The sequence below is a fragment of the Carlito syrichta genome, unplaced genomic scaffold (genome assembly GCF_000164805.1).
Source record: "Carlito syrichta isolate Samal-C Ts95f unplaced genomic scaffold, Tarsius_syrichta-2.0.1 Scaffold303237, whole genome shotgun sequence".
Classification (NCBI taxonomy): domain Eukaryota; kingdom Metazoa; phylum Chordata; class Mammalia; order Primates; family Tarsiidae; genus Carlito; species Carlito syrichta.
In genome coordinates, this window is record NW_007247333.1 from 56,949 (window position 1) to 67,079 (window position 10,131).

At 49.0% G+C, this 10,131-nt stretch overlaps 1 protein-coding gene across 1 annotated transcript in view; it reads right to left on the bottom strand.

The window, feature by feature from the left end:
• Positions 1 to 3,990: 3,990 nt before the first annotated feature.
• RIPK4 (receptor interacting serine/threonine kinase 4) overlaps positions 3,991 to 10,131 on the bottom strand; it is a 29,421-nt gene continuing 23,280 nt past the window's right edge. Inside the window, exons 7-8 of the mRNA XM_008058180.1 lie at positions 7,272 to 7,536; positions 3,991 to 5,150 (exon numbers count right to left, since the gene is read on the bottom strand). Coding sequence (XP_008056371.1) covers positions 3,991 to 5,150; positions 7,272 to 7,536 — 1,425 coding nt within the window. The remainder of the gene's footprint in view (positions 5,151 to 7,271; positions 7,537 to 10,131) is intronic.

Genomic DNA, 10,131 nt, shown 5'->3' on the forward strand with positions numbered 1-10,131 from the left:
GCTCAGCCTGTAATCCCACGGTTTGGGAGGCTGAGGTGAGTGGATTGCCTGAGCCCATGGGTTCGAGACCTGCCTGGGCAACTTGGCGAGACCTCATCTCTACAATAAATAAAAAATTAGCCGGGTGTGGTAGTACGTACCTGTAGTTCCAGCTACTTGGAAGGCTAAGCAGAAGGATCGCCTAAGCCCAGCAGGTCGAGGTTGCAGTTGCTGGGAGTGGCCATTGCACTCCAGTCTGGGTGACAGAGTGAGACTCCAACTCAAAAAAAAAAAAAAAAAAAAAAAAACCAGAAGGTACTCCTGAATGAAAAAGAAGAAATAGGGATCAAGGGAAAAGGGAAAATGCCCAAACTTTCTGGGAAATGAAGAAAACAAATGTAAACATTTAAAAATTATCATTTCAAGACAAAGAGAAATAATGTAGTACCTAAATGGAAACAAAGGAAAGTTATGCCAAATGGCAAAATCTTAGTAAGAAAAAGTTCATAGACTTTGATTCCTGGCACAAAAAACTGTTAAATAGTCCTTCTGCAGGGCCAGAGAACTCAGCTGGCAAGGCTGTTCACTCTGCACTGTCCTGGGATTCAGCAAACGTGCATGTGCTGAGGATGATGGGAACATCTCCCACAGCCAGATAGAGGAGCCACAAATATAGAAAAGCTAGAATAATCCCTGGGTGTTGGGTTGTAATGGAAGACACTGGTGTGAAATCATGGTTTCCATATGTGTATGTCTGTGTATATACACATAAGTTGAACACACATACTTCCTAGGTCTGTCTGCTGAGTGTACAGAAGCAATGATATCCCAAAGGCCATAAGCACATCCAGGACCCAGAGCTTGGTTTCTAAATACCATTCAACCCTAAGAGAAATGGTTTCCTTGGAGAAGTGGCTATTTCTGAGTCTGAGGAAGTACAAGATGAGCCTAGAATCCCTCACTGTGTCAGAGTGATGGAGCACTCAGAGAAACGTGCAAGGTGTTGAGGGACACAGGAGCCTATATGCAGGCACTCAAGCTGGACAAATCAGGAACAATCTGGGCATCAAAATAATATTGGAATATAACCAATGATTAAATAGGAATCTGCAATCATGTATTGACTACTATTAAATAAATTAAAGTGGGGAAAGGGCCAGGCCCAGTGGCTCACACAGGTAATCCCAACACTTTAGGAGGCTGAGGTGGGAGGCTTGCTTGAGCTCAAGAGTTTGAGACCAGCCTGGGCAAACAGTGAGACCCTGTCTCTACAAAAAAATAAAATATTAGCCAGGTATGGTAATGTGTGCCTGTAGGTCCAGTTACTTGGGAAGCTGAAGCAAAAAGACCTCCCGGGCCCAGGAAATCAAGGGAAGGGGTGGGGGGGAAGTTCTACTTTATACACAGTATCATATCTACAGTATTTCTGCCCCAAATGCATGATGTAAATTAAATCTTGAGAAAAATCAGATAAACCTAAACTGAGGACAATTCACAAAATAACTGGCTGTACTTCCTAGAAAAGTCAATGTTGTGAAAAACTAGAGATCAAGGAAGTAAGGAATGAAGAAAAATAAAGACATGTATAACTAAATACAGTGGGTTCCTGGGCCAGAGAGGGGAAAGGAAGAGTTGCTTTTTGTAGTTTCCTTTTTCTTCTTCTATAAAGGACATTTTTGAGACAATCAGCAAAATTTGAAAAGAACTTGTGGATAAGATGGCAGTACTAAAACAATTTAATTTCCTGATTTTGATAGGTAGACTGTGGGCTACATAGGAGAAAGTCCTTACTTTTATGAAATATACACTGAACTATTCAGAGGTAATAGGCCAGTGTTTGCAATCTATTCTCAGGTGAGTGGGTGGATGAGAAAAAAACCACTGGGCCAATGAGGTAAAAATGTAAGCAGATGGGGAATCTGGGTGAGGGCTACACCAGAGGTTCATATACTACTCTTGTAATTTTTCTGTAACTTGAAATTATTTCAAAATACAGAACATTAAGAACTATAAACACTTAAAAAGAAATAAAAATCTTTGGGCCAGGCACCATGGCTCACATCCATAATCCCAGCACTTTGGGAGGCTGAGGTAAGAAGATTGCTTGAGGATAGGAGTTCGACACCAGCCTGGGCAACATAGTATGATCCCGACTTCCCACTCAAAAAAAAAAATTAAAATAAAAATTAGCTGGGTGTGTGTGAAAGCATACAACTTTAGTCCCAGTTGCTTGGGAGGCTGATGCAGGAGGCTCACCAGAGCCTAGGAGTTGGGAGACTGCAATGATCTATGATGGCACCACTCACTGCAGCCTGGGTGAGAGTGAGTAAGACCTTCTAAAACAATTTTTTTTAAACTTAAAAGTTAAAAAAAGAAATAACTTTGGTGCTGGGAGCTTCTTCCATCAAGATGTACTTATCTCTCCACTGCACCACACCTGCAACGGGGCCCAGGCTGAGGTGGACGGACACTTAAGTCCACTTTGCTTCCTTTGTGCTGTTACAGGTTAATTCATTGTATGCATGCCCTCCCTTCCGGAAGGACACCTCCAAACCACATATCATCTCAGACTCTGGTTTTCAGAAATTATGATTGAGCTCATTTATGAGAAAAAGCAGTCTCAACAGATTTCATGAAAGTAGACGGGTACTGCGCTTTATTGACATCAAACAACGCGGTTTTCCACGCATTTAACAGTAGCATACATAGTAAAAGCACAATGAGGCATATTAAAACATAGCCAGTTTTAACAGCTAGGATATTTCCTGTCATGGAACAGAAGTACCCTGCCCACAGATTCACATTAACATACACGGTACATTAATATCAATCTCTGTATTACACACAAGGCCACGGCATGTATTTGTACATGGGGTCATGTTCTGCCACAAACTTATTCTAATAACAGTATTCAGAAGGCAGCACATGGAATGCAGGTGACAATGAAGTTATCAGCTAGATGGTCAAATCTTTGACATCCAAGAGCTACCCTGGGGTCACATCCCAAACCGCCAAGGTGTGGACACACAGCGCAGCCATTTGCAAACAAGTCAGGAAACCCCTCTGAGACCCCAAACACTATCCCTCAGCACGAATACCCACCTTACCAAGTGAGAGCTGGAAAGACACCAGATGAGCAGTTTATCTACCTGGATAACACTGTTTTATAACGTCAGGCTCATAACATCCAGGACCGACGTTATAAAAGAAGAAGTGTTAATGACTTCTGCACACGTGACTCTCAAGTTCCCTAAAGGTTTTACACAACAAGAACTGAACAACAGCAACTAGCACTGTGGACACGTGTGTGTGGCTGACCACGGGCTCACCAAAGGACCAGCACCTGCATATACCAAGCTGGCCTGTACACATCCCCACAGGGCTAGCTGCTGCTGTTCATGGATCGTTGCATAAAGCATCATCATGTTTCAAGTCAACCAGCCCTACTACTTAGACATTCCTCACACACTAGACTACCTAATGTTATGAAGGTTTTTAACAGGTTTCAATCAACAGCTGTTGTGGTATTCAAGCTATCTGATGAAACAAGAATTCCACGGACCCTTTTTGAGATGGGCCTCTCTGCCTGCTGCTGCATATGAAGGTAAGAAACATAGCTCCTCCTGCACCACCTCCCTCAAGACTGGTGCACTTCAAGCAATCTGAGGTGGCCACCTCTGGACAGAGGGAATTTGTCCTTGCCTGGGGCTCTGTCACCAAGGGACCAGCCTCAGCGGCCCACTAGGAGCACAACGAAATGATTCCGACACATTGTCCCTTCGGACACCAGGCGCCTCAATAGGTGGATGGGAAACAGCCAATTGTGCTTTGGCCAACTTCTTGTGGAGGTGACACGCCCATCAGCAGCACCAGTCTCTGGATAGCACCTGCATCACCTCCGTACAATGTTTTGTCAAGCCATGACGGCAAGTGGAGCTCCATGCAACATTGTTCTGTCCCACAAGGACAGGACAAGGGCCACATATGGCCTACTGGTCTCTGTGTGGCAGGCTAGGTCTTGCTTCGCTGCAGGAGCGTGGCGGCAGGGCCGTGGCTGCCCTGGAACTTGAGGCTCTGCAGGTTGATGTGGGCCCCATGCCTGAGCAGGGTCTCCACGGTCTGCGCGTGCCGGCCCTGTGCAGCCAGGTGCAGCGCGCTCTGCCCTTGTGCATCAGCCAGGTCGATGAGGTCGGCGTTCACCAGCTCCTCCACCACCTCTGCATGCCCGTGGGCAGCAGCCAGGTGCAGGGCCGTCTGATTTTGGGGCCCCCGGGCCAGCACGTCAGCCTTCTCCTCCATCAGCAGCTTGACGGTGGCCAGGTGTCCATGGCGGGCCGCCAGGTGCAGGGCAGTACAGCCATCTGCAGTCACGGCATCCCTGCCAGCACCCCGGTGCAGGAGCAGCCTGGCAGTGCTGGTGTGCCCTGTCTCTGCGGCCACATGCAGTGGTGTCTGCGCCTGTAGGCTGTGGACATTGACATCAGAGCCCAGGTCAATGAGGACACGGGCCACACGGTAGTGTCCACGCTGGGCAGCCAGGTGCAGCGGTGTCCGCCCATCCAGCGTCTGAGCATTCACGCTCACCCCTGACTGCTTGGCTAACAGCTTGACAATGGCCAGGTGGCCCTGCCAGGCAGCATAGTGCAGTGGCACCCAGGCATCCTTGCCCCGTAAGGTCACGTCCACGCCACGACGTAGCAGTATGCGCACGATGCCTTCCTGGCCATGCTGACAGGCCACATGCATGGGTGTGCGGCCCTCAAAGTCCGCCTCATCTGCGGAGGCGTGCCTCTCCAGCAGTAGCCGTGTGCTGCACTCATCTCCGTTCTGGGCCGCGAAGTGCAGGGCTGTCCACTGGTCCTCATCCTTGGCGTTGACACTGCTCTTCCGTGCCAGCAGGAGCTCTACGACACCACGCCCGCGCCGCTCCACAGCCACATGCAGCGGGGTGGCACCCCGGCGGTCAGGGAGGCTGGGGTTGGCATTGTTGAGCAGCAGCCACTTGGCGCACTCCTCCTGCCCGGCTTCTGCCGCCAGGTGTAGCAGGCTGGTACCGCCGTCCAGCACCAGGTCCACATCCTGCGGCTGCAGGATCTTCATCAGCCTGCTAGTGTCCCCACTCACAATGGCGTCCACAAGCTTCTTCTTCTGGATGTCTGTGGTACCCAGATCTGCAGGGAGAGGAGAGGCTGAGGTCAGGACAAGGCTGGGCTCGCATGGGAGGCACAGAATCCTGGCCTCTGCTGAGGCCTGGCTACTGCGCCAACATGGCCCATGCTTCAGGGAACTCCAAGCAGGGACGCTTGGTGACCCACGGCCTCCAGGTGGTGCCGCTGTTTAAGTGCTGTCCATGTTAGCTTAAGAAGTGTCAGGCCTAGCAGAGAGCCCTGGGCAGGGCAGCTACCATCTTCGGGGTGCTCTTAGTCAACCTGCAGAACAAAAACCACTCTAGCTGTCCTGCATGGTTGTGGTTAAAGAAAGCAAAGCTATCAACCTAAATGTCCATCAATCAATGAATAAGGAAAATATGGTCTATATATACTGTGGAATACTATTCGGCCATCAAAAATAATGAAATCATGTTTTTTGCAGCAACTTGGATGGAACTAGAGAACATCATCCTAAGTGAACTAACTCAGAAACAGAAAACCAATCACTACATGTTCTCACTTATAAGTGGGAACTAAACTAAGGAAGCACAAAGGCATAGAGAATGGTATAATGGACACTGGAGACTCAGAAGGGGTGGAGGGATGAAAAATCACCTATCGGGTACAATGTGCACAGGTGGGATGATGGGTCCACATAAAGCCCAGACTTCTTTACCACTATACAAAGCAACGACGTGACCAAAACTATTTGTATCCCCTAAAACTATTAAAGAAGATAAAAAAGTAAAACTCAGAGCCCCCTTGGTGCTTAGAGATGGTATGATGGCCAACATTCCTTCATTAATTTAAAAAAAAAAAAAAAAACAGACCGAGACGACCAGGTAGGAGCCCCACGACCTAGAGTGCCTGGATCTCTGATAACCATGAAATAAGATTCCCCTCTCCTCCCTCCTGCAAAACATCCTCAAGGGAACATAAAGGTGGGAGTGTGTTCGGTGTTAAGAAAACAAAATCCACCCAAGCTGTCTCAGTGGTTTAACACAGATGTTCTGAGTGGAGCCTCATCCTTCATCCTCTCTCAAACAGAAAGACAAGATGACACTTGGGAGTGTTATAACCGGAGAGAATGTTCTATAACACACTTCCCCAAAGGTGATGTTTCTTTCTGGTCAGCCTTCAACGTGGTCCTGGCTTTCCTCCTTCACCCCATCCCCCACTGCCAACCTCCAAGCCAGGTCTTCCCCACTTCCTGGTGTAGCATTTCCTTAACCCTAAATAACCTCTTTCTCCCCAATATTCTACTCTAAAATTGTCAGGAGGCCCATAAGATCCAAAAAAGTCCTCCCCTCTCAGATGATTTCCCCAGTCTACCAAGAAAAACAAACTTCTCCTCCCTTCCAAGATCACAGCCTCAGCCCTCAACCTCCTTGGCCACAACCCTGAGTGTAAAAGTCCCTATTTTCCCATGGGAGCCACTGCACCTTCAGGGGCAAGACAGGACTAATCTTATCCCCATCGCTGGCAAACAGGAAGCCAGAATAAGCCCTTGCCTCAGTACCCTGGGGCAGGAGCAGGAAAAAAAAAATCTTCTAAAAACAAATCCATCAAAATTATCATAAAAATATAAGACTAGCTAAATGGACACTGTAGCCTCCAAAGACAACCATCCCATTACAATGTCTATCAGTGGTAAGTGGGGGCCCACATGTGAGAAAATGGGGTGTTCATCAGGCACTGACTGAAAAGGGGGTACAGGGCCAGCATCTGGGAGAGAAAGTTTGCTGGGGTGCATGACGCCATTCTACAGGGCTCACAAGGTGGGATGCAGGCTTTCAATCTGCAGACCTAAGGTGAGATTGTTGGGAGCCAGCCTTGGAGGCCCACCGTCTCTCCTTCAACACTTCCCATGACCCTTGTGGGGCGGGCTCCTGCATGAGATCCCACCACACACTAAGTGACACCCAACAGAGACGCTCCACCAGAGCATGTGTCTTTAGATTTGTACTCAGTGAAACAACTATGCCATGGACACCTAAGATTAATTAATTAAGGGAGAGAAAGCACAGCTTCTGTTGGGTCAGGAAACTGGCCGCTGGATTCTGATGCCCATGTCCACTGTCCCACACAGTCCCACAGTGCACTTGTCACACGTCAGGACCCTCAGGAGGCTTCTTCACTCACCACCCATCGAGGGCTCCCGCTCGAAAGACAGCGACAGTGACCCTCTGGAAGAGAAGGCAGAGTCCACTGAAGACACCCCAGAGAGCCTCTTGCCACTGCTGGACGATGGCAGCTTGGACTCAGAGGAGCTACGGCTGAGCTCTTCTGGGCCCTCAATGGCCTGGGAAATCCCAGAGTCCAGCTGCGACAGTAGCTCGGAGAGGCTGTAGTCGTTGTCAAAGGTGGGGGCAGAGGCCCGCTTGAGACGAGTGGACACGGGCACCACCTGCAACATAAAGAGAGTGCATGAAGGCCTTGCTGTGTCTCACCTGGCCCACAGAGACATAGATGTGGATGAACAAGAACCACAGGAGGGAGACACCTGAGAGGAAGGAAGGGATCCAGGAAGCCAATCATGTAACTCTTGGTCACTAGAACACACGTTACAGGGAGCTCCGAGACTCAGAGCTACAGGCATCATGCTGGCTCAACGCTGCACAAAGATGTTTTAAGAAAAGACCATCTTTACCAGAGTGGAAAACTCTATGTTGTGCTGCCCTGGACACTGTCTGGTCAGTGGTATGACACGCAGTGTCACCCAGACCAAAGGCAGCATGTGAGCAAACTGCAGGAACATGAGTAGCTGTCATGGTCCAGAGTAGGCCAGCGTCAGCAATAAACAAGAGGAAGAAGTAGACTTGGCTAGGCCCCTCCCCACATCACCAACAGCTGTGACCTCTCCTTAGCGATGTGAGAGTCTGACTTGGGGGTTGCATGGGGACACAGTTGAGGGTGGGGGCTCAGTCACAGGGACAGGATGGGATCCAATCCAAACACACCAACAAGCCCTTTCATTATAATTTTTTTCGAGTTGGGCTCTCACTCTGTTGCCTAGGCTGGAGTGCAGTGGCACAATCACAATGTTCATGGCTCATGGGAGTCTCAACCTACTGGGCTCAGGGGATCCTTCCACCTCAGCTTCTTAAATAGCTGGGACATCAGGTGCACGCCACCATGCCCAACTAATTTTTTTTTTTTTTCAGGGTTTCATTATGTTGCCCAGACTGGTTTCGAACTCCAAAGTGTTGGAATTACAGGTGTGAGCCATTGGCGCCCGGCCCTCCAACAGGTCCTTTAATATTTTTTTGAGTTGGAGTCTTACTCTGTCACCCAGACTGGAGTGCGGTGGCCGCTCCCAGTCACTGCAGCCTCGACCTGCAGGGCTCCAGAGATCCTTCCACCTCAGTCTTCCAAGTAGCAGGAACTACAGGTGCGCGCTACCATGCCCAGCTAATTTTTGATTTATCGTAGAGATGAAGTCTCACCAAGTTGCCCAAGGCGGCGAGCCGACAGGCTCAGGTAATCCATTCACCTTAGCCTCCCAAAGTGCAGGGATTACAGGCTGAGCCATCGAGCCCGGCTCAACAGGCCCTTTTCAAAGGTATTGTCTTGCTTAGCGGACTGCAGGAGAAGCAGATCTCTGGGAAGTGACTAAAACTTAATGGCACTTCCTGCTTCTTCCCCGACTCCGGTCCAATGGCCCAGATCCCCACCCTGCCTGGTGTCCCGAGCCACGTCCACCTGCTGTTGCCTTTTTTCCCTCATGTGCCCCATCACTGGCACTAGCCCAGGCACCTTTGCTCCCCAACCTTCATCCTCACACATGCTCCTTAATGTTCATATAGAAGGCACGCCCTAAAGGCTTCCTGATCTCCCAATCTCACACCGTCAGCCTGGGATTAATTTCTCAACACTGATAACATGTTATAAAGCTGGTTTATCAGACGTCCAGTCACAGGTCTGCTGCAGTCTTATTATCAGATTGATGCATACGTTCATAGTGTTTGTTTTGGCATGGCAATACTGCAGTGTTAGGAGTTTGCTTATTGTGTGTCACTTGTCATTTGGAGTGACAGTATTGTACTTATGAATATGCCTTGCATTTTGCAGATTTGAAGAAAGTCAGTCCTATGTGTGGGCTAAAGAAGATGGAATGTCAAGTGGGAAAAAAACAAGCCCTTCAACATATCCTTCTATTTGAGTTTAACAGAGGAGTAAAGGCAGTGGAGGCGGCTTGAAGCCTTCATGCTATGTACGGGAGAATGCATCAGCAAAGCACAGCAAGAAAGTAGTTCTGTCATTTCAAACAGGGCCTACTTTGACCCAGGTGATGCTATATGTTTAGGAAGACCTCGGGCTTTGATGAAGACCATTTAAACACTTTAATCCATGACGATCCAAGTCAGGCAACCCAAGAATTGGCAAATGTGGTGAACTGTGACCAGTCAACCATGTGACATTTGCATTCCACAGACAAGAATAACTCTATGAACTTATGTATCAATCCACTACCTTGGTCGGGCTCGGTGGCTCAGCCTGTAATCCCGCGCCTTTGGGAGGCTGAGGTGAGTGGACTGCCTGAGCCCACGGGTTCGAGACCCGCCTGGGCAACTTGGTGAGATCTCATCTCTACAATAAATCAAAAAACGAGCCGGGCGTGGTAGCGCGCGCCTGTAGTTCCAGCTACTTGGAAAGTTGAGGCGGAAGGATCGCCGGAGCCCAGCAGGTCAAGGCTGCGGTGGTGGGAGTGGCCACTGCACTCCAGTCTGGGTGACAGAGTGAGACTCCAACTCAAAAAAAAAAAAAAAAAATCCGCTACCTTAAAGGGTATTATTGAGCCCTGGCACTTGCAATTTCTTATCACATTTTAACCTCTGCAGCACTCATAGTACAGACCATTTGTGAGCAGTTAAAAGTGACCAGAGGCTGGGTTCAGTGGCTCAGCCTGTAATCCTACTCTTTGGGAGGCCGAGGTGAGTGAATTGCCTGAGCCCACGGGTTCGAGACCTGCCTGGGCAACTTGGTGAGACCTCATCTCTAC